This window comes from Tamandua tetradactyla, chromosome 6, assembly GCF_023851605.1.
Source record: "Tamandua tetradactyla isolate mTamTet1 chromosome 6, mTamTet1.pri, whole genome shotgun sequence".
NCBI lineage: Eukaryota > Metazoa > Chordata > Mammalia > Pilosa > Myrmecophagidae > Tamandua > Tamandua tetradactyla.
This window is the reverse complement of record NC_135332.1, coordinates 82,421,805-82,445,111: the sequence shown is the minus strand read 5'-3', so window position 1 is coordinate 82,445,111 and position 23,307 is coordinate 82,421,805. Positions and strand designations below refer to the sequence as shown.

The 23,307-nt window shown below is 41.7% G+C and overlaps 1 protein-coding gene across 11 annotated transcripts in view; it reads left to right on the top strand.

Moving 5' to 3' along the window:
• MROH1 (maestro heat like repeat family member 1) overlaps positions 1-23,307 on the top strand; it is a 201,659-nt gene that overhangs the window by 40,077 nt on the left and 138,275 nt on the right. For 9 of the 11 annotated variants that reach the window (XM_077166521.1, XM_077166527.1, XM_077166526.1 and 6 more), the window contains 3 exons: positions 6,072-6,189; positions 6,389-6,466; positions 9,044-9,189. In XM_077166521.1, the coding sequence (XP_077022636.1) occupies positions 6,445-6,466; positions 9,044-9,189 (168 nt within the window). In that variant the 5' untranslated portion in view covers positions 6,072-6,189; positions 6,389-6,444. Of the gene's footprint in view, positions 1-3,690; positions 3,997-6,071; positions 6,190-6,388; positions 6,502-9,043; positions 9,190-23,307 lie in introns of those variants that run through there. The other 2 variants (XM_077166519.1, XM_077166524.1) reach the window with 2 other exon arrangements.

Genomic DNA, 23,307 nt, shown 5'->3' with positions numbered 1-23,307 from the left:
AGGTTATATGTATAAAACAAACCTCTCAAAATCCAGAAATAATAATCACTACTTCAGACTTAATGTGTCTGCTCTAAAAGCTTACAATCTAGGCCCCTGTTTTCTTATAAGCATTTTGTGAAGATGCTTATAAAAGAACCATTCTTGTTCTTTTGTTTCTGGCGTATTCTGTCTCACGAAATGTCCCACATCTTCATTCACGTCGTTGCATGCCTCATGACTCTGTTCCTTTTTATAGCAGTACAACCTTCATTCATAAGTGTACACCATTGTTCGCCAATCTCAGTTAGTGCCTCCTTCAGCCACCTGCATTCATTGGGCATCATGTAGTGGGCCCAAAGTCCACAGTCCATCAACATTCTCAATTTTAGATAATTTCATTGTTCCCAAGAGAAAGAAAACCAGTAAACACACTGTTATGGTCAGGTTCATGTGTCAACTTGGCCAAGTGGTGGTACCTGTTTTTCTGGTTGGGCAAGTGCTGGCCTTTCTGTTGCTATGAGGACATTTCATAGAATTAAATCATAACCACGTTGGCTAAATCCACAGCTGATTCCATTTGTAATCAGCGAAGGGGAGTGTCTTCTGCAATGAATGATGCTTAATCTAATCACTGGAAGCCTTTTAAGGAGGATTCAGAAGTGACAGGCTCTCTTTCTGCTTCTGCTGGTGAGACTCTCCTGTGGAGTTCATCCAGACCCTCCATCAGAATCATCAGCTTCACAGCCTGCCCTACAGATTTTGGACTCTGTGTTCCCATGGTTACATGAGACAGTTTTATAAATTTTATATTTATGGATATTTCCTGTTGATTCTGTTTCTTTAGAGAACCCTAACTGATACAGCCTGATACCGGGAGTCGTTCTTAAGAAACAGAATCTTAAAAATGGAATTTTCGATTGGTTTTGTACTCTGACTGGACTCAGAGGCACTAAGGACTCTGATTCCCGTAATCAAAACGATACTGCCAGTCCATGGGGTGAGTTGGCAAAAGAGATAGTCAAAATATCAACCATTTGATTCTTCTAAGGCTTTGCTTGCATGGAGCCAGGGTCTGGGGGATAATGCTTTTGACATCTTTATGGAGTTTTATGGAAATAGGAGGTATAGAGATGTTGGCTGGTTATTATTAGATATGCTGTATACATTAATGACTGAAAGGGTTAGGCTTAATGCTTCAAATGAGAAGCTTACACAGCATCTGACAGATATAAACGCTTCTATGAGTGTTCAGAAGGAAAATCTAATTTCCTGTAGCCGTAGACTTGAGATCTCCGAAAATCAGACTCAGAATCTGTTTTTTATTAATTTTTAAATTTTTAAAAAATATAGCAACAAATACAAACATTCTTAACATATGATCATTCCGTTCTACATATATCAGTAATTTACAATATCATCACATAATTGCATGTTCATCATCATGATCATTTTTTAGAACATTTGCATCAATTCAGAAAAAGAAATAAAAAGACAGCAGAAAAAAATTCATACATACTATAAACGTACCCCTCCCTTTTATTGATCACTAGCATTTCAATCTACTAAATTTATTTTAACCTTTGTTCCCCCTATTTTAAATTTTTATTCCATATGTTTTACTCGTTTGTTGATAAGGTAGATAAAAGGAGCATCAGACACAAGGTTTTCACAATCACACCAGACTCAGAATCTTTTTGTTAGAATAGCAGCTTTACAATGTAAACTGAAATCGCGATCTTGCATGGTATAAGCCGTCAAAGTGAGGGCATTGATTGGAAAGGAGTGGGACTCTGAAAAATGGGATGGTGACATATGGATTGATAATGATGTCCGTGGTGAGGTTGAAACCCGAGGTCCTGCTGAGTCTCTCTAGATAACCCTGTAATAGTCTGCCCTGAGGACATAGCCGCCCCACCTCCAGCCTGCCTTGAGGAGTTGGCCATCCAACCTCCACTTGAAAGGATTAGCTCTAGAGTGATTAATCCTGTTTCACCAGATGTTCAGTGTTTTAAATTCATAAAGACCTGTTTTTGTGCCCCAGCATATGTTCTGTCCCGGAGAATGTTCCATGAGCACCAGAGAAGAATATATATCCTTGTGCTTTGGGGTGCAGTGACCTTTATATATATGTTAGGTCTAATTCATTTAACAAGTTGACATTTCTTTTTCCTTGTTTTCTTCTGTCTGGTTGTTCTGTCTTTAGAGGAAAGTGGTGTATGAAAGTCTCCTACTATTATTGTTGAAATATCTGTTGCTCCCTTTAGTTTTGCCAATGTCTGTCTCATGTACTTTGGAGCTCCTTGATTGGGAGCATAAACATTTATGATTGTTATATCTTCTTGGTGATTTGACCCTTTAATTAGTATGTAGTGATCTTTTTTGTCTCTCATGATGTCTTTACATTTAAAGTCCATTTTGTCCGATATTAATATAGGTACTCCTGCTTTCTTTTGGTTACAACTTGCGTGAGAAACCTTTTTCCAATCCTTTCACTTTCAATCTATTTGTATCCTTGTGTGTAAGATTAGTCTCTTTAACTGGATTATATTTCTTAATCCATTCTGCCAATCTGTATCTTTTAAATGGTAAATTTAATCCTTTAACATTCAAAGTTGTACTGAAAAGACGTTTCTTGATTCTACCATCTTATCTTTTTTATTTTATTTGTCAGATCCATGTATTCTTTTCTCTCTTTCTCTCTGTATTCTTTGAGTTACCCTTAGCGGTGCTCTTCAGTTTTGTACCCTTCTCCAGACATCCCTCCCTGTCTTTTTTTTTTTTTTTTATTAGCCGGCAGAACTCCTTTTAGTATTTCTTGTAGGGCCAGTCTCTTGCTGACAAATTCTTGCAGGACTTCTTTGTCTGTGAAAACTTTAATCTCTCCCTCAGTTTTGAAGGACAATTTGCCTGTAAGTCCTTCTGTTTCAGGATCTTGAATATATCGTACCACTGCCTTCTTGCCTCCAGGGTGCTAGTTGAGTAGTCTGAATTCAGTTTTATTTGGTTTCCCATGTATGTAGTAGATTGTTTTTCTCTTGTTGCTTTCAGGATTTTCTGCTTCTCTTCCGCAATTGACAGACTTATTAATATATGCCTTGGGGAAGGACCATTTGGATTTATTTTGTTTGGAGTTCATTGGGCTTCTTTGACTTGTATATTTATGTCCTTTATGAGGGTTGGGAAGTTTTCCTCCATTATAGCCTCAACTACTCTTCCTAGCCCTTTATTCCTCTTTTGCTTCTGGGACACCAATGATTCTTACGTTTGTGCGCTTTGTTTTGGCTATCATTTCCCTGAGATCCAAATCAGTTTTTTCCATCTTTTTTCCCATTTGCTATTTTGAGTCTTCTAGGTCAGTTATCCTGTCCTCTATATCACTTATTCTTTCTTCTGTCTCTTCAAATCTGGTGTAGTGTGCCTCTAGTATGTTTTTTATTTGGTCAACAGAGTCTTTAATCTCTGTGATGTCTGCTATTTTTGTATTTATTCTTTCAAATTCCTCTTAATGCTTGTACTAGTTTGAAAGGATGTATGTCCCCTAGAAAAGCCATATTTTAATCTAAATTCCATTTCATAAAGGCAGAATATTTCCTATTCAATATTGTGTGTTTGAAACTGTAATCAGATCATCTCCCTGGAGATGTGATTTAATCGAGAGTGGTTGTTAAACTGGATTAGGTGACGACATGTCTCTACCCATTTGGGCAGATCTTGATAAGTTTCTGGAGTCCTATAAAAGAGGAAACATTTTGGAGAGTGAAGGAGATTTGGAGAGAGCAGAGAATGCTGCAGCACCACGAAGCAGAGACCCCATAAGCCAGCGACCTTGGAGATGAAGAAGGAAAACGTCTTCCGGGGAGCTTAATGAAACAGGAAGCCAGGAGAGAAAGCTAGCAGATGATGACTTGCTCGCGATATGCCTTTCCAGCTGAGAGAGAAACTGTAACTGTGTTCACCATGTGCCTTCTCACTTGAGAGAGAAACCCTGAACTTTATCGGCCTTCTCAAACCAAGGTATCTTTCCCTGAATACCTTTGATTGGACATTTCTATAGACTTGTTTTAACTGGAACATTTTCTCAGCCTTAGAACTGTAAACTAGTAACCTATTAAATTCCCCTTTTTAAACGCCACTCTGTTTCTGGTATATTGCATTCCGGCAGCTAGTAAACTACAACAGTGCTCTTTTACTATCTTCTTTTATGTCATTTGCTATCCCACTTATTTTATTAAGTAGAGTTGTGTGATCATCTTTGATTAGTTGCTCCAACGTCTGTGTCTCCTCTGGTGTTTTAATTTGGTCATTAGGCAGGGCTTTATCTCTCTGCATTGTGATATGCTTAGTGATCTTCTGCTGTCTTTGTCACATATAAGTATCTTGATTGATTTACTTTGGCAGTTGATTTCTTTCAGTAGTCTAAGGTCTTGTGTTTGTGGGATGGTTGTGCAGAAGGCAACAGGCATGGGGTGGAGCACTCAGTATGGTGATTTGTTTCAGGGTAGGTATGGGTGCAGGTTGGGAGTATTATGCTAATGCTTGTGAACGTGGGCACCCAGTGGCCAGGGAGGATGTAGCTGTGCAGGTGCACTGGTCTGGGGAGTGTAACCCTGGTGTGTGCTGGTCTGAGGCACGGGGCCGTTTGTGCGCAGGTGTAGAGCCTTGGCAGTAGGTCGTCATTATACCTTCAAGGATCGGAGGCAGATGTGACCCTGCTGCGCAGGTCAGCACTTTCTCAGATCTGGGAAGTGTGGCTGAGGTCTGTGCATGTGTGCATTTCTAGGACTGTAAAGTGGGGTTCCCAGAGCTGAATGACATGATTGGGGGCCTGGGCGCATGTGTAGGCCTAGGAATGCCGTAAACTGATGCACAGAGCTTAGGGGGCCAGGGTGAGGTTGTACAACACTGTGGGCAGGGACGTCGGGGGTAGCCCAGATATGGAGGTTAATGCCTGCAGCCTTTTTGTGCTGGTGACAGCCTACGGGAACCGGGAGGGTGAGGTAGTGTTCAGGAAGGGTGCAGGAGAGGTAGGTCGGGCTGCACTTGGGGTGGGGGTGTTGGGCAGGTACCTGCTCTGAGGGCTGCTGGGGTGGGGGCACCTGGAGTACAGGGAACGGGAGCCGGTGACAGGGTTCACGTGTGTGGGGAATGGGGTGAGTCCCCAGTCACGGGGCTGTGCTGGTGAGGGTAGCATGCCCAAAGAACTTGGCCTGGCTTACTTCCTAGTACCCAGCTGCCATCTGTGTACTCCCGCAGGCTTTGCGCCTCCACTCCAGGCTCCAGCTTTCTGCCTCTCAGTTCCTCTGCCTCTGCAACCAGGGTTGCCCTATGTGGTGCAGAAGGCTCTCCCAGGTCAGCCACACTCCCGAATCGCCGCCTCAGTCGCCTTCCTGTACCTTCTCGAACTTTTCCCTGGAGCAGGGCTAATCTCAAACTACCCTATTCAGCCATCTTCCCGGAAGATCCTTCTTACTTAATTTTAATTACGTTACTTTCCATTTGTCACATGTCTTCTCACTTGGCTTCCTCCTATGTATGTACAACCAGGTGAACATGTCCTGCCTTGCCAGGGTGGGTGGTGGCCTCTTTCCTGTGGCGTTCCTGTCAAGGTTGGGATGGGGAGTGGACAACTGGGAGGCAAGCAAAAGAAGAAAGGTCAGTGGGGTCTCTAGCAGAGAGCAGACCTGTGGTATTGGGGAAGAGATTGTCTGCTGCTTACAGTTCCCTGCGGGATTACAGCTGAGGACTTGAACAGCTGACTGCTCAGCGCTGTGGGCACTTGCAGTCTTGGTAGACTTCATTTTTTGGGTACTACCTGTGGCAACTGGTGCTTCGAGACCTGTGCTCCTTGGAAGCTGCGGCTGGGGAATCAACATGGGATGTGTTTGAGATTGTGGTTTTGAACACCATTGTTCCTTGAGATTGCTGCTTGGAGTACCCAGTCTCACTAAGAGCTGCCAGGATGCTCGTTTAATATTGTGTTAGAATTCTGAGGCTTGGGAAATCCCAACTACTATAGCCCATTGTTTCTGGGCCTAAAGAAGAAGGTGTTGCCTGCTGTGAACAATGTGGGTTTCCCCTTTTCTTTACAGAGTGAAGAGGAGGATGCCATAGGTCAGAGAGCTGCCACCCTCCTCCGGGTCTGCTCTGTGTAAATGAGCTCCGTGTATGACTTGCTGAGGGAAGCTGTCAGGCAATCACAGACGGAAAGTAAGCGGTAAAGAGGGTAAATGATGGTGCCTTTTATTCCAGTGAATGGCTTTACTCTGGCATATGGCAGAGGCACTTCCCCCAGAACGAATTCATTTACATGATGTGTTTTACACAAAAGTAATAATTGCTTGTAGACTTAGGCCTTAGGCATTTAGAGGCTGAAGCTTAAAATCTTGCATTTTTTTGGTTATCTCAGGTTTGAGAAGAAGCTGACATCTTCATAACTTTCAAGAGGAAACTCAACTAACAGCAATGGCTAAGGTGTATGTAAAGAGTAAGTGTGGTGTGTGCTCCGCGAGGCGACAAAAGGCAGGTGGAGTATGGGGTGCACTCTGGGAGGTGAGATGAGGCAGATGGTGTGTGGGCTGTGCTCCAGGAGATGAGAGGAGGCACGTGGGGTGTGGGGTATGCTTTGGGAGGTGACGGAAGGTAGGTGGAGTGTACAGTGCAGTCTGGGATGCAACAGGAGCCAGGTGGAATGTGAGGTGAGAGGAGGCAAATGGAGTGTGGGCTGTTTGCTGGGGGTGAGCGGAGGTGGTGGAGTGTGGGGTATGCTCCTGGAGGTGACAGTGGCGGGCAGAGTATGGGGTGCACTCGAGGAGGTTATGGATTATGGGGTGTGCTCTGGGAGGCAGATGGAGTGTGGGGTACACTCCAAGGGGTAAGGGGCAGCTGGAATGTGGGGAATATTGTGGAAGGTAAGAGGAGGCAGCTGGAGTGTAGGGTGTTTTCTGGAAGGCGATGGGAGTCAGGTGGAATGTGAGGTGTGTTCTGGGAGATAAGATAGGGCTGGTGGAGTGTGGGGTGTGCTCCAGGAGGCAATGCAAGGCAAGTAGAGTGTGGGATGTGCTCCTGGAGGCGGGCCCAGCTGGGGGCATGTCAGAATGAGGCCTCGAGAATGTTCCACGAAGGTTTCTCCATGGGTCCTTACTGCTGGTATGTCTGCTCAGCCGGGAGTCTCAGCTGTTCTGGAGTAGGGCGTGGTTGTCAAGCCTGGGGCTCCCACCTCTTATCCTTGCATTTGGGAGTAGTTTTGAAGATGTGAGTGTTGAATAAACAGGGAACATATCAGAGCTGCTTGAGTGGGTTTGCCAGCACAGTTCCAAGAAGAAGATGGGGCGTGGGGTCTCTGTGCTGATGGTGAAAAGACCTAGATGGGACTTTCCCAGAATCACTGAGCCGACACCCCCTTTTCTAAACAAGCTCCAAAGTGGATCCTGCACCTACTGTGCGTGACCTCAGTACCCCACAGTCAAGACCATGGTTTCCTGTGGCTTACAGAGTGGCAGCAGTGGCATTCTTCCTGGGGACTCTGTGAGGGCAGACAGAAGACAGCCTCAGGGGCCAGAAATGGGGTGTGGGCCTTGGCAGGAAGAACCAGGTGATGACGAGCTAGATGCAGGTAGGTCCTGGGTCCCAACCAGCAAAAGATGAGGAAGGAAAGAGACAGTGGCATCAGTCATAGCTGGTGGATTGCAGGTACCTATAGACACTCAGAAGAATCCACAGATGAAGTATCATAATTAGAAAAACAAATGCAAGAAACTCTGGAATGGGAAGGTAGAAGAGGTCATACTTGGTTTTCGGGGGTGAACTTGACCTTAGATATAATTAGATCTTACTACTTTGGATCAGCAAATTTGTTTAGCTATGGAACTTTAGCGATGAAGGGCTTTTAAGAGCCCTGTAGGGGCAGGTGTCTCACAACAGCAGTGAGATCTGATGCCAGAGTGTCTGTTGGCCGAGGGCTCCTTCTGTGCTCCCTGGGGCACACGGGCCTGCAGTGAGGGCAAGCACCATCCCTGCAGAACCACGCTGCAGAGTGAAACACAACTCTTGTCCAGGGTTTGTGGTCTAGAGTCTCAGGGGACAGACAGTCTTCAGAAGAGGCAGTTGTCCCAGCGCGGGTAGCTGGATTTGGTGTTCTCAGATGCCTTTCACAGTGTGTGACCAAGAAAGGTCAGGGGCCAGGTCATCCCTGCTGGGCCCCCTGTAGCACCGCAGCCTTACACTCAAAGCACTTGTTGTTGGGAGTTACACATTCAGCAATTCTTTGACTGTGAGGCTGTAGGTGCCATGAGGGCAGGGACAGCTGGGTTCATGGTGTCTCCAGTTTGCCCAGCACCTTCCCTCTTTTTTTTTTTTTTTCTTTTTTTTACATGGGCAGGCACCAGGAATCGAACCCGGGTCCTCTGGTATCGAAGGCAAGCATTCCTGCCTGCTGAGCCACTGTGGTCCACCCCTAGCACCTTCCCTCTTGCAGGGCTGCGGGATTGCTATCAGCACACAGAGCAGAGGATCGGAGGAGGCTGGGGCCCAGGGCATCTGTGGGCTCTACACAGCAGGGGGCTGGGCATGGGCTCAAAGTGGGTGTGTCTGTGTAGCCCCTCGTGGAGCACAGTGAGTCCATGTCCAGCAAGCAGCATCAGAGGGTCTGATTTTGTGTAAGTGCAGGCGGTAGGGCAGGGGTGGGGCCTGTCCAGTTAGGGCCTCAGCACTTGGTGCCGGTCAGGCAGTTTCTCGCAGTGGGCTGGACTCTGACCCCTTGCAGGCACCTGCTTGGCTGTACTGCTGACTGCTGTGGCAGGTGCTGGGCAAGGAGGTCGGGTGGGAGTGGGCTGGGAGGGTGGTGAAAGTGCAGCCTGACTGAGCTCTGCCTGTGCCCCCTGTAGCCCGCAGCCCAGCAGGGAGGAAGACGGTGATATTCTGTTAGATGGTGGGCTTAGGGTGGGTAGTGATGGGCAGGCCCCACAGGAAGTCCCAGCCAGGTGAGAGGCAGAGGGGGAGGTTGTGGGTCAGAATGGCCTGAAGTGTCGGGAAGAGATACTGAACTGGGGCTTTATCATTGCAGAGCTTTCTGCCACCCTGATGGATGCCATCACCGACAAGGACCCTCTGGTCCAGGAGCAGGTGTACAGTGCGCTGTGCGTGCTGGGGGAGTCTCAGCCGGAACAGACACTTAATGCCTGTCAGGAGCATCTGCGGCAGCACGAGAAGGTACTGCCATTCTGGCCTGGCCCTTCTTGGGAAGGAGCAGCTCTCAGTGGGGTGCAGTGGATCGTGTGGTGGATTGGCTGGGGCAAGTGGGGGTCAGGGAGTCAAGCCCAGGACTGTCCTGGCTCCCTTGGATTAGTCCAGGACCAAGGGAAGGGCCCTTCTGGGGCAGAGATGGCTTGGCCTTGTCTTATTGTGTGTGTGTGTGGCTGTGTCTCCCAAAGGGGCAAGGGAGGGGCCATCTCTCAAAATGGTTGGCAGTCCCTGTTGCAGTGTTTCACACACAAGTGTGAGTGCTGCTGGCTTGAGGACAGAGGCCCTGTGTGTGACCCTGTCACCCAGTGCCCGGGCACTGGCACTGGGTTTGGTGCTGCTAGAGGGACAGACTACTTGATCCCTGCCCAGAGGGAGAGACAGTGACTTAAAAGAAAAAGTCACAGAAATTAAAATGCATAGGGTGAGAGTGAACCACAAGGGGACCCATGTTAGGTTGTTAGGTTATGTTGGAGGTCGTGTCCCTTTCATCCTCCAGAGGGGCTTCCTCTCACCCTGGAATTGAACAAGGGTCTCTGGGCAAGGGTAGCACAGGGCTGTAGCTTTACTACTCTAGAATGTCTTTTTGTACACACACAGAGTTTTTTCTCCAGCTTACTTAGTCTGCAGGGGTGTCCCAACACTGCTGGTGCCCCCTGGGGGGAGTCCCCTCAGGTACTTTTACCACCTTGGATTTATGCCTGGTCTTAGGCCTGAGTTCAGCAATTTTCTGCTTCCTTTTTAGCATACTGTTGTCTTAAGTAATTATCCACCTTTTCTAGTTTTCCCCAGTGTGTGGTTTGGGCCATTCCTGGTAGAGGAAGAGGCTTTTGTGGTCTAAATAGACCATTTTCCTTTTGTTTTATATATCTTGATATGTAGAAAGGGCAGTGTATGCAATGTGAATTACTTCCCTCTTATCTGTGAAATGTTAGATCCTAAATCAGTCAAGGTTATATGTATGTAACATACATGTAAATATTTAAAAATTTAATGTAGGAATTGGCTTATGCGACCTCAGGGACTGTAAAGTCTCGATTCCACAGGGCAGGCTGCAAGTTGGAAACTCGGTGGAGGTGAAGTTGAATTACCAGAAAAAGCTGGCTGGCAAAGTAGAGAGAAAAAAGTCTGTTGTTAAGACCTTCAACTGATTGGATAAGGAAACTCCCCTCATTGCTGAGGAGAGTCTTCTGTATTAATGGTAGATGTAGTGAGCTGTAGATGCAGTTAATTGACTATAATGCAAATCCACCTCCACAGTACATGAAATACCCACACAGTAGCAGTCAGGCTGATGTTTGACAAATCAAACCACTGGACACCATAACTGAGCAGTGCTGACCTCTGAACTTCACCATCACAGGGGGAAAGCAGCCCAGCTCCACAAAAACATTTGGTGAGTGGCTGTGAGCTTCCTGTGCTATGGCTTTATGAGAGCTTGTGCCTGAGGGTCTGCAGAAAAACTTGGCTGGCCTTTGTCTTCAGTTCTTGGGAAATTAGCCTCTGACTGTTTGGAATTTCCTGTGCCAGAAGTGGTTTTTGTTCTTCATGGTAGTTACAGGGAGGGGCAGCCACACCAAAAAGACAGCAGATTATAATGGGTAGGGGCTTTGATCCACATCGTTATCAGCCCACCTCTCCGACCCCTGGGAGGAGAGGGAACCGCAAATTGAGTTCACCCATGTGAACTTCAATTCTAAAAGTCACTCCTATTTAATAGCACCCCATGTAAACTCAGGGCAGTAGATGCTCACGGGAGCTTCCCTGATTGTTAAGACACATATTTCTACTCTGTTCGGATCGTTGTAGCTCGATCACAGAGGCAGCCTCTGAAACCTTCCAAGACTTGCTTTCTTCATGTCATCTTTTGGCTACTTGTTTGTGTCCTATTACTTCAATAAACAATAACTGTGAGTACAGCACTTCTGTGAGTCATTACAGTGAATTACCAAACCTGAGTGGGTGGTGGAAACCCCCACAGTTGTATCCAGTTGGTCAGAGGTGCAGATGGCTTGGACCTCTGAACTTGTGACTGGTGCCCTCAGTGTGACCTTGGAGGGGTCTGCTCTGTCCCTGCAGGGTCTGCCTGACTCCAGGTCATTAGAGTGGACTGAAATGATTGCGTTTCTGCAGTCTGTGTAATCCCCAGTTGAAGTTTTCAAATCTACTCAGGGTCCCTCTTCCCCCTCTCCTGGCCTGGGCTGTCTGAGCCACTCTTGGTCCTTTATGGAGGTTCTCGTATGAATCTTAAGGCCAGCCTGGTGGGACTTTGATAAGCATTGCATCGAATTTATCAGTTACTTGAGGTGGGGTGTGGAGTTGCCCCTCCTGCCTGTACGCAGTGTGTCTCCCTGTGTCACTTCTTCTTTGGTGCCTTTTGATGAGACCCCTTCCTGCTGTGGCTGCTTGCAGTGCACATGGCATGCTGTATTCATCCGTGCCTTCTGGGGTCAGCTGACAGACTCATCATGGTGTCCCAGGAGTGTTCAGAAGAGTCTTTACTACTTTTAGCAGTTTGTGGCAAAATAAAGTGTTCTCTACACTTCTTAGATTTTCTAAGTTATTTCTTTACCCATCATTTAACCTTTTTAGTTTTTTTCAATGAATTTATTTTTTTATTCTTCCTTTACAATTGTACATTTATGTAAGTAAAAATTAAATTGGAAGTTCTAATCCCGCAGATCCTAGGGTTTTGCCAGGCACCTTGCTCCTCTCCCTCTCATGTTGTATAATCCTGCAGACTGCTTCCCAGAGATTTGGACTGCTTCCTATTCCTGTCCTTTGCATATTATTTATTTCAACTTAACCATGCATCTTACATAGTGTACATATTTCACATCTTATTAAATCTGTCTCCTGAGAGATACAGAGAACAGGGAAAACATGCAGCCTCATTGGACCATCACTCATATTTTGAGATATGGGTGATATTTTTAAGCTGCTCCGACCTGTGTCAGTGTAATTACAGCTACATGCGTGCAAAACTGAGGGCCTGTGGCATGGCAGCACATGAGTTAGTGCTCTGTGGAGCACTGTGAGGTGCTTTTCCGCCAGCGGGACCCAGCCTGTGCATTGGAAGAGGGTGACGTCAGATGGACAGATCCAGTCTTACGTGTCAGCTGAGGCCAGTGCAGGAAGGCAGAGTTAATGGGCAAGAGCTCCTTCATGTAGGTTGTCAAGCCAGGGGGGCTTGATTTGGGGAAGAGAGATGTCATGGTCAGGTTCACGAATGAATTTGGCCAGGTGGTGATGCCCGGTTGTCTGATTGGCAAGCACTGACCTGCCTATTGAACTGAGGACATTTCATGAACTTAAATAATGATTACGTTGACTGCATCCACAGCTGATTCCATTTATAATCAGCAAAGGGGAGTGTCTTGTGAATGAGTGATGCTTAATCTAATCACCAGAAGGCTTTATAGCATATATATGAAGCAAAGAAATAAAAAAGCAATAGTTTTCAGAGCACTCTTCAACAAGTAGTTACAGGACAGATCCCAGAGTTTGTCATAGGCTACCATACGATCCTCTCAGATTTTTTTCCTCCTAGCTACTCCAGAATATAGGAGGCTAAAAGGCTTAGATATTGTTTTATCATCACAATAGACTTTTTTCCTTCTAGTTTTTGTGAAAAATAACATATATACAAAAAAGCTATAAATTTCAAAGCACAGCACCACAATTAGTTGTAGAACAAATGTATTTTATATGTATTCATAATATATATATTATTTTATATATAAAACAGCCTCTCAAAATCCGGAAATAATAATCACCACTCCGAACTTAATGTATCTGCTCTAGAAGCTTACAATCTAGGTCCCTGTTTTCCTATAAGCATTTTCTAAAGGAGACCATACCATTGTTGTTCTTTTGTTCCTGGCGTATTTTGTCTCAGGAAACGTCCCACGTGTTCATTCACATCATTGCATGCCTTGTGACTTTGTTCCTTTTTGTAGCAGCACAACCTTCATTCATAAGTATACACCATCATTTGCCAATCTACTTCTCAGTCAGCACATCCTTCAGCCACCTGCTTTCATCAGGCATCATGTGTAGGGCCCAAAGTCTACAATCCATCACCATTCTCAATTTTAGATAATTTCATTATTCCCAAGAGACAGAAAACCAATAAGCACACCCTCACCAAATAGGAAATCTGAACCTCCTCTTAATTCTTGTCCCTCCCCCCATTATTTACCTTTGGGTGAGACACTTTTATAAATTTTGTATCTATGGCTATCTCCTGATTCTATTTCTCTAGAGAACCCTAGCTAATACAAGAGGCAGAAATAGAACAAATTTTAAAGTAATGACTGAATTTTTGTTCTTTAAGTTCTCTTTTTTTTTCCTGGCTTTACCTTCAAAAACTATCATCTGTTTTCTAATCCGTGGCCTTCTGTCAAGATGCTCATTCTATTGAGGGAATTTTAGCTACAATTTAGCCACAGACCGCATGTCCGTTTTGAAGTACCAGAGCAGGGGCTGCATGGTGACCTGTATGACCACAGGGGCAGGGCCTGGGACAGTGCCCTTCCAGAGACAGTCACAGTGAGCCCTCCTACTGATGAGGAATTTTTTTTTTAAACATTTTTTATTGTTAAATATAACATATATAGAATGAAAGAGGTATGGTTTTCAAAGTACACTTCAAGTAGTTATAGAACAGATTGCAGAGTTTGTTATGGGTTACCATTCTTCTATTTCAGGTTTTTCCTTCTAGCTGCTCCAAAACACTTGGAGGCTAGAAGAAATTTTTATTTCTTTTTTGGGAAAAATAACATACAAAAAAAAAAAGCAATATATGTCAAAGCACATTGTAACAATTAGTTTTAGAACAGATTTCAGATAATCCAAATTATGGGTTACAATTCCATAATTTTAGGTTTTTGCTTCTAGCTGATCTAAGGTACCAGACTAAAAGAAGTATCAGTATAATTATTCAGCAGTCATACTCGTTTGTTAAGCCCTACCTTCTCTGTATAACTCCACCATCACCTTTGATCTTTCTCCCGCTCTTTAGGGGTATTTGGGCTATGCTCATTCTAAGTTTTTCATGTTGGAAGGGGCTGTCAGTAATATGGGATGGAGAATTAAACTAGTTGGAGAGGCTGGCCCCTCTTCATTTCAGGACTTATCCATTCCAGGGACCATCTGGAGGTTGTAGGTTTCTGGAAAGTTACCCTAGTGCATGGAACTTTTGTAGAATCTTATATAACACCCTAGGTATTATTTAGAATTGGCTGGAATGGTTTTGGTTGGGGTTTGGTAATTTATGGTAGGTAGCAATGTCTGACTGAAGCTTATGTGAGAGTGGCCTCCAGAGTTATCTCTCAACTCTATTTAAATTCTCTTAGCCACTGATACCTTATTTGTTATACTTCTGTTCCTCCTTTTGGTCAGGATGGCACCGTTGATCCCATGGTGCCAGGACCATGTTATTTTACTTTTTTTTTAACCATAACAACATACAAACATGAACATTTTTGCCATACGATCATTCCTTTCTTGGTATATAATCAATAACTCACAACATCATCACCATGGTCATTTCTTAGAGCATTTGCATCAGTTCAGAAAAAAGAAGAAAAAGAAAAAAGTAGAAAACTCATACATGCCATACCCCTTACCCTTCCTTCTCATTGACTGCTCGTATTTCCATCTACCCAATATATTTTAGCCTTTGTTTCCCCTATTTTTTTCTATACCCCTTACCACTCCCTTTCATTGATCACTAGCATTTCTTTTTGTTATTTATGAAACATAACCACATACAAACACAAACATTCTTACTATATGATCATTCCATTCTTGTTATATAATCAGTAACTCACAGCATCATCACATAGCTGTATATTCATCATCATGATCATTTCTTAGAACATTTGCATCAATTCAGAAAAAGAAATAAAAAGAAAAAAGAAAAAAATTCATACGTACAATACCCCTTACCCCTTTCTTTCATTGATCACTAGCATTTCAATCTACTAAATTTAACATTTGTTCCCCCCATTATTTATTTATTTTTAATCCGTATGTTTTACTCACCTGTCCATACCGTAGACAAAAGGTGCATCAGGCACAAGGTTTTCACAATCACACAGTCCCACTGCGAAAACTATATCATTAATATCATTATACAATCATCTTCAAGAAACTTGGCTACCAGAACACAGCTCTACATTTTCGGGCACTTCCCTCCAGCCTCTCCAATATGCTTTAACTAAAAAGGTGATATCTATATAATGCGTAAGAATAACCTCCAGGATAACCTCTTGATCTGTTTGAAATCTCTCAGCCATTGGCAGTTTATTTTGTCTCATTTCTGTCTTCCTCCTTTTGGTCGAGAAGGTTTTCTCAATTCCTTGATGCTGAGTCCCAGCTCATTCTAGGATTTCTGTCCCACATTGCCAGGTTTACACCCCTGGAAGTCATGTCCCACATAGAGAGGGGGAGGGCAGTGAGTTTGCTTATCATGTTGGTTGAGAGAGAGAGGCCACATCTGAGCAACAAAAGAGGTTCTCTGGGGGTGACTCTTAAGCCTAATTTTAAGTAGGCTTAGCCTATTCTTTGCAGGGATATGTTTCTTATGAACAAACCTCAAGATTGAGGGCTCAGCCTATGCTTTGGTTGTCCCCACTGCTTGTGAGAATATCAGGAATTCTCCACTTGGGAAAGTTGAATTTTCCCCCTATCTTGCCATTCCCCCAAGGGGACCTTGCAAATACTTTATTCACTGTTAAAATCACTCTGAGATTTATCGGGGCATCGCTCTGGACAAACCTACAAAATCTCGTGCCCTACTCAAGTTTCCATATACTTATGGTGTTCAATTAAACTGTCCACATAAGTTATATTAGGAAACGCACTAGTGAAATGATGAATTTTGTACCAAATAAACATGTTCTGCCTTAGTCTTACACATATGTTAAAGTTTTAAAATATGGATTACTGTCTATTTTCAGCACCCTTCAGTTTTGACGTTCCTTTGTTCTTCCTCATGCAAAAACATTTTTAAATTTGTACGTTTAGTCAGTATCATTGTATACTCTAGGCATTTCTAGCTTATACCATCTCAATTTTTATCATCTATCTTTCCTTCTGATTTCATTTGTGCCCTCAGTCCTCCTCTCTATCATTCTCACATTCAGCTTCATTCAGTGTACTAACATTGTTGTATTACAGCTAATTAGTATTGTGTTATCTGTTTCTTAATTTTTACAATCAGTCCTCTTGCACAGTCTATATCTCTTCAGCTCCAGTTACCCAATATCTACCCTATTTCTATCTCCTGATGGTCTCTGTTCTTAGCTGAAATTCTCCAAGTTCATTCACTAATGTTAGTTCATATCAGTGAGACCATACAGTATTTGTCCTTTTGTTTCTGGCTAATCTCACTCAGCATAATGTCCTCAAAGTCCATCCATGTTGTTACATACTTCATAACTTTATTCTGTCTTACAGCTGCATAATATTCCATTATGTGTATATACCGCAGCTTGTTTAGCCACTCGTCTGTTGATGGACATTTGGGCTGTTTCCATTTCTTGGCAATCGTAAATAATGCTGCTATAAACATTGGTGTGCAAATGTCTGTTTGTGTCCTTGCCCTCATGTCCTCTGAGTAGATACCTAGCAATGGTATTGCCAGATCAATTGGCAATTCTATACTTAGCTTCCTGAGAAACTTCCAAACTGCTTTCCACAGCGGTTGTAACATTTTACATTCCCACCAACAGTGGATAAGTGTGCTTCTTTCTCCACATCCTCGCCAGAACTTGTCATTTTCTGTTGTATTGATAATGGCCATTCTGGTGGGTGTGATATCTCATCATGGTTTTGATTTGCATTTCCCTAATAGCCAAGAAAGTACAGCATCTTTTCATGTGCCTTTTTAAATTTTTTATTTATTTATTTTTTAAATTTTTTTATTCACGTGCCTTTTGAAGACCACATTATTTTAACAGGGAGGAAACTAAACTTTAGTTTTTATAAATACCAGTTAGACACAAAAGCTTTTTTTTTTTAAATAAATAAATAGACTTAGTAAATTATGGTCAGTGCTATGACAAACAGAATTCACTTTCATAAGCTCCTTTTTACAACTCTCTACATTCATTCAGAGCTTACAGACAACAATGACTATAAAAAGCACAATCTGTTTCATTAAACTTTCTATCATCTTCCATAACTATTCCACTATAGTTTGTATTTATCTAGAGTGCAGATAATCAGAGATAAATTTGATAATAAATTCACAAAGCTTTTGATCCTGCATACTTCCTTTCTTTTTTTTTCTTTTTTTAATTTTGTTTTATTTTTTTATTAATTAAAAAAAAATTAACTAACACAACATTTAGAAATCATTCCATTCTACATATGCAATCAGTAATTCTTAATATCATCACATAGGTGTATGGTCATCATTTCTCAGTACATATGCATCGATTTAGAGAAAGAAATAGCAAGACAACAGAAAAAGAAATAAAGTGATAACACAGAGAGAAAACAAAAATAAAAATAAAACGTACAAAAATATATAAGAGAAAAAAAAACTATAGCTCAGATGCAGCTTCATTCAGCGTTCCAACATGATTACATTACAATTAGGCAGTATTGTGCTGACCTTTTTTTTTTTTTTTTTTTTAGAAATCATACCATTCTACATATGCAGTCAGTAATTCTTAACATCATCACATAGATGCATGATCATCGTTTCTTAGTACATTTGCATCGGTTTAGAAGAACTAGCAATATAACCGAAAAAGATATAGAATGTTAATATAGAGAAAAAAAATAAAAGTAATAATAATAAGAACAAAACAAAACAAAAACCTATAGCTCGAATGCAGCTTCATTCAGTATTTTAACATGATTACTTTACAATTAGGTATTATTGTGCTGTCCATTTTTGAGTTTTTGTATCTAGTCCTATTGCAAAGTCTGTATTCCATCAGCTCCAATTACCCATTATCTTACCCTGTTTCTAACTCCTGCTGAACTCTGTTACCAATGACATATTCCAAGTTTATTCTCGAGTGTCGATTCACATCATTGGGACCATACAGTATTTGTCTTTTAGTTTTTGGCTAGACTCACTCAGCATAATGTTCTCTAGGTCCATCCATGTTATTACATGCTTCATAAGTTTATCCTGCCTTAAAGCTGCATAATATTCCATCGTATGTATATACCACAGTTTGTTTAGCCACTCGTCTGTTGATGGACATTTTGGCTGTTTCCATCTCTTTGCAATTGTAAATAACGCTGCTAGAAACATTGGTGTGCAAATGTCCGTTTGAGTTTTTGCCCTTAATTCCTTTGAGTAGATTCCCAGCAATGGTATTGCTGGGTCGTATGGCAATTCTATATTCAGCTTTTTGAGGAACCGCCAAACTGCCTTCCACAGTGGTTGCACCATTTGACATTCCCACCAACAGTGGATAAGTGTGCCTCTTTCTCCGCATCCTCTCCAGCACTTGTCATTTTCTGTTTTGTTGATAATGGCCATTCTGGTGGGTGTGAGATGATATCCCATTGTGGTTTTGATTTGCATTTCTCTAATGGCCAGGAACATTGAGCATCTCTTCATGTGCCTTTTGGCCATTTGTATTTCCTCCTCTGAGAGGTGTCTATTCAAGTCTTTTTCCCATTTTGTAATTGGGTTGGCTATCTTTTTGTTGTTGAGTTGAACAATCTCATTATAAATTCTGGATACTAGACCTTTATCTGATATGTCGTTTCCAAATATTGATTCCCATTGTGTAGGCTGTCTTTCTACTTTCTTGATGGAGTTCTTTGATGCACAAAAGTGTTTAATTTTGAGGAGTTCCCATTTATTTATTTCCTTCTTCACTGCTCTTGCTTTAGGTGTAAGGTCCATAAAACCGCCTCCAATTGTAAGATTCATAAGATATCTCCCTACATTTTCCTCTAACTGTTCTATGGTCTTAGACCTAATGTTTAGATCTTTGATCCATTTTGAGTTAACTTTTGTGTAGGGTGTGAGATATGGGTCTTCTTTCATTCTTTTGCATATGGATATCCAGTTCTCTAGGCACCATTTATTGAAGAGACTGTTCTGTCCCAGGTGAGTTGGCTTGACTGCCTTATCAAAGATCAAATGTCCATAGATGAGAGGGTCTATATCTGAGCACTCTATTCGATTCCATTGGTCGATATATCTATCTTTATGCCAATACCATGCTGTTTTGACCACTGTGGCTTCATAATATGCCTTAAAGTCAGGCAGTGCAAGACCTCCAGCTTCGTTTTTTTTCCTCAAAATGTTTTTAGCAATTCGGGGCACCCTGCCTTTCCAGATAAATTTGCTTATTGGTTTTTCTATTTCTGAAAAATAAGTTGTTGGGATTTTGATTGGTATTGCATTGAATCTGTAAATCAATTTAGGTAGGATTGACATCTTAACTATATTTAGTCTTCCAATCCATGAACACGGTATGCCCTTCCATCTGTTTAGGTCTTCTGTGATTTCTTTTAGCAGTTTTTTGTAGTTTTCTTTATATAGGTTTTTTGTCTCTTTGGTTAAATTTATTCCTAGGTATTTTATTCTTTTAGTTGCGATTGTAAATGGGATTCGTTTCTTGATTTCCCCCTCAGCTTGTTCATTACTAGTGTATAGAAAAGCTACAGATTTTTGAATGTTGATCTTGTAGCCTGCTACTTTGCTGTACTCATTTATTAGCTCTAGGAGTTTTGTTGTGGATTTTTCCGGGTTTTCGACGTATAGTATCATATCGTCTGCAAACAGTGATAGTTTTACTTCTTCCTTTCCAATTTTGATGCCTTGTATTTCTTTTTCTTGTCTAATTGCTCTGGCTAGAACCTCCAACACAATGTTGAATAATAGTGGTGATAGTGGACATCCTTGTCTTGTTCCTGATCTTAGGGGGAAAGTTTTCAATTTTTCCCCATTAAGGATGATATTAGCTGTGGGTTTTTCATATATTCCCTCTATCATTTTAAGGAAGTTCCCTTGTATTCCTATCCTTTGAAGTGTTTTCAACAGGAAAGGATGTTGAATCTTGTCAAATGCCTTCTCTGCATCAATTGAGATGATCATGTGATTTTTCTGCTTTGATTTGTTGATGTGGTGTATTACATTAATTGATTTTCTTATGTTGAACCATCCTTGCATACCTGGGATGAATCCTACTTGGTCATGATGAATAATTCTTTTAACGTGTTGTTGGATACGATTTGCTAGAATTTTATTGAGGATTTTTGCATCTATATTCATTAGAGAGATCAGCCTGTAGTTTTCTTTTCTTGTAATATCTTTGCCTGGTTTTGGTATGAGGGTAATGTTGGCTTCATAGAATGAATTAGGTAGTTTTCCCTCTGCTTCGATTTTTTTGAAGAGTGTGAGGAGAGTTGGTACTAATTCTTTCTGGAATGTTTGATAGAATTCACATGTGAAGCCGTCTGGTCCTGGACTTTTCTTTTTAGGAAGCTTTTGAATGACTGATTCAATCTCTTTACTTGTGATTGGTTTGTTGAGGTCATCTGTGTCTTCTTGAGTCAAAGTTGGTTGTTCATGTCTTTCCAGGAACCCGTCCATTTCCTCTAAATTGTTGTATTTATTAGCGTAAAGTTGTTCATAGTATCCTGTTATTACCTCCTTTATTTCTGTGAGGTCAGTAGTTATGTCTCCTCTTCTATTTCTGATCTTATTTATTTGCATCCTCTCTCTTCTTCTTTTTGTCAATCTTGCTAAGGGCCCATCAATCTTATTGATTTTCTCATAGAACCAACTTCTGGCCTTATTGATTTTCTCTATTGTTTTCATGTTTTCAATTTCATTTATTTCTGCTCTAATCTTTGTTATTTCTTTCCTTTTGCTTGCTTTGGGGTTAGCTTGCTGTTCTTTCTCCAGTTCTTCCAAATGGATAGTTAATTCCTGAATTTTTGCCTTTTCTTCTTTTCTGATATAGGCATTTAGAGCAATAAATTTCCCTCTTAGCACTGCCTTTGCTGCGTCCCATAAGTTTTGATATGTTGTGTTTTCATTTTCATTCGCCTCTAGGTATTTACTAATTTCTCTAGCAATTTGTTCTTTGACCCACTCGTTCTTTAGGAGTGTGTTGTTGAGCCTCCACGTATTTGTGAATTTTCTGGCACTCTGCCTATTATTGATTTCCAACATCATTCCTTTATGGTCCGAGAAAGTGTTGTGTATGATTTCAATCTTTTTAAATTTGTTAAAACTTGCTTTGTGACCCAGCATATGGTCTATCTTTGAGAATGATCCATGAGCACCTGAGAAAAGCGTGTATCCTGCTGTTGTGGCATGTAATGTCCTATAAATGTCTATTAAGTCTAGTTCATTTATAGTAATATTCAGATTCTCTATTTCTTTGTTGATCCTCTGTCTAGATGTTCTGTCCACTGATGAGAGTGGTGAGTTGAAGTCTCCAACTATTATGGTATATGAGTCTATTTCCCTTTTCAGTGTTTGCAGTGTATTCCTCACGTATTTTGGGGCATTCTGGTTCGGTGCATAAATATTTATGATTGTTATGTCTTCTTGTTTAATTGTTCCTTTTATTAGTAGATAGTGTCCTTCTTTGTCTCTTTTAACTCTTTTACATTTGAAGTCTAATTTGTTGGATATTAGTATCGCCACTCCTGCTCTTTTCTGGTTGTTATTTGCATGAAATATCTTTTCCCAACCTTTCACTTTCATCCTATGTTTATCTTTGGGTCTAAGGTGTGTTTCCTGTAGACAGCATATAGAAGGGTCCTGTTTTTTAATCCATTCTGCCAATCTGTGTCTTTTGATTGGGGAATTCAGTCCATTGACATTTAGTGTTATTACTGTTTGGATAATATTTTCCTCTAACATTTTGCCTTTTGTATTATATATATCATATCTGATTTTCCTTCTTTCTACACTCTTCTCCATACCTCTCTCTTCTGTCTTTTCGTATCTGACTCTAGTGCTCCCTTTAGTATTTCTTGCAGAGCTGGTCTCTTGATCACCTATTCTCTCAGTGACTTTTTGTCTGAGAATGTTTTTTAATTTCTCCCTCATTTTTGAAGGATAATTTTGCTGGATATAGGAGTCTTGGTTGGCAGTTTTTCTCTTTTAGTAATTTAAATATATCATCCCACTGTCTTCTAGCTTCCATGGTTTCTGCTGAGAAATCTACACATAGTCTTATTGGGTTTCCCTTGTATGTGATGGATTGTTTTTCTCTTGCTGCTTTCAAGATCCTCTCTTTCTCTTTGACCTCTGACATTCTAACTAGTAAGTGTCTTGGAGAACTCCTATTTGGGTCTAATCTCTTTGGGGTGCGCTGCACTTCTTGGATCTGTAATTTTAGGTCTTTCATAAGAGTTGGGAAATTTTCAGTGATAATTTCTTCCATTAGTTTTTCTCCTCCTTTTCCCTTCTCTTCTCCTTCTGGGACACCCATAACACGTATATTTGTGCAGTTCATATTGTCCTTGAGTTCCCTGATACCCTGTTCAAATTTTTCCGTTCTTTTCCCGATAGTTTCTGTTTCTTTTTGGAATTCAGATGTTCCATCCTCCAAATCACTAATTCTATCTTCTGTCTCTTTAAATCTATCATTGTAGGTATCCATTATTTTTTCCATGTTTGCTACTTTATCCTTCACTTCCATAAGCTCTGTGATTTGTTTTTTCAGTTTTTCTATTTCTTCATGTTCAGCCCATGTCCTCTTCATGTCCTCCCTCAATTTATCGATTTCCTTTTTGAAGAGGTTTTCCATTTCTGTTCGTATATTCAGCATTAGTTGTCTCAGCTCTTGTATCTCATTTGAGCTATTGGTTTGTTCCTTTGACTGGGCCATATTCTCAATCTTTTGAGCGTGGACAGTTATCTTCTGCTGCTGGCATCTGGGCATTTATTCAGATTTCTCTGGGTGTCGGACCCAGCAAGGTTGTAAGATTTTTCTGTGAAATCTCTGGGATCTGTTTTTCTTATCTTGCCCAGTAGGTGGCGCACGTGGCACACGTTTGTCTCAAGTGTTTGGAATGGGTCTCCCCCAGTCACCGATCTCCGCGGCCTGGGGTTTCGGATCCAATTCTCTCCGTTGGTTC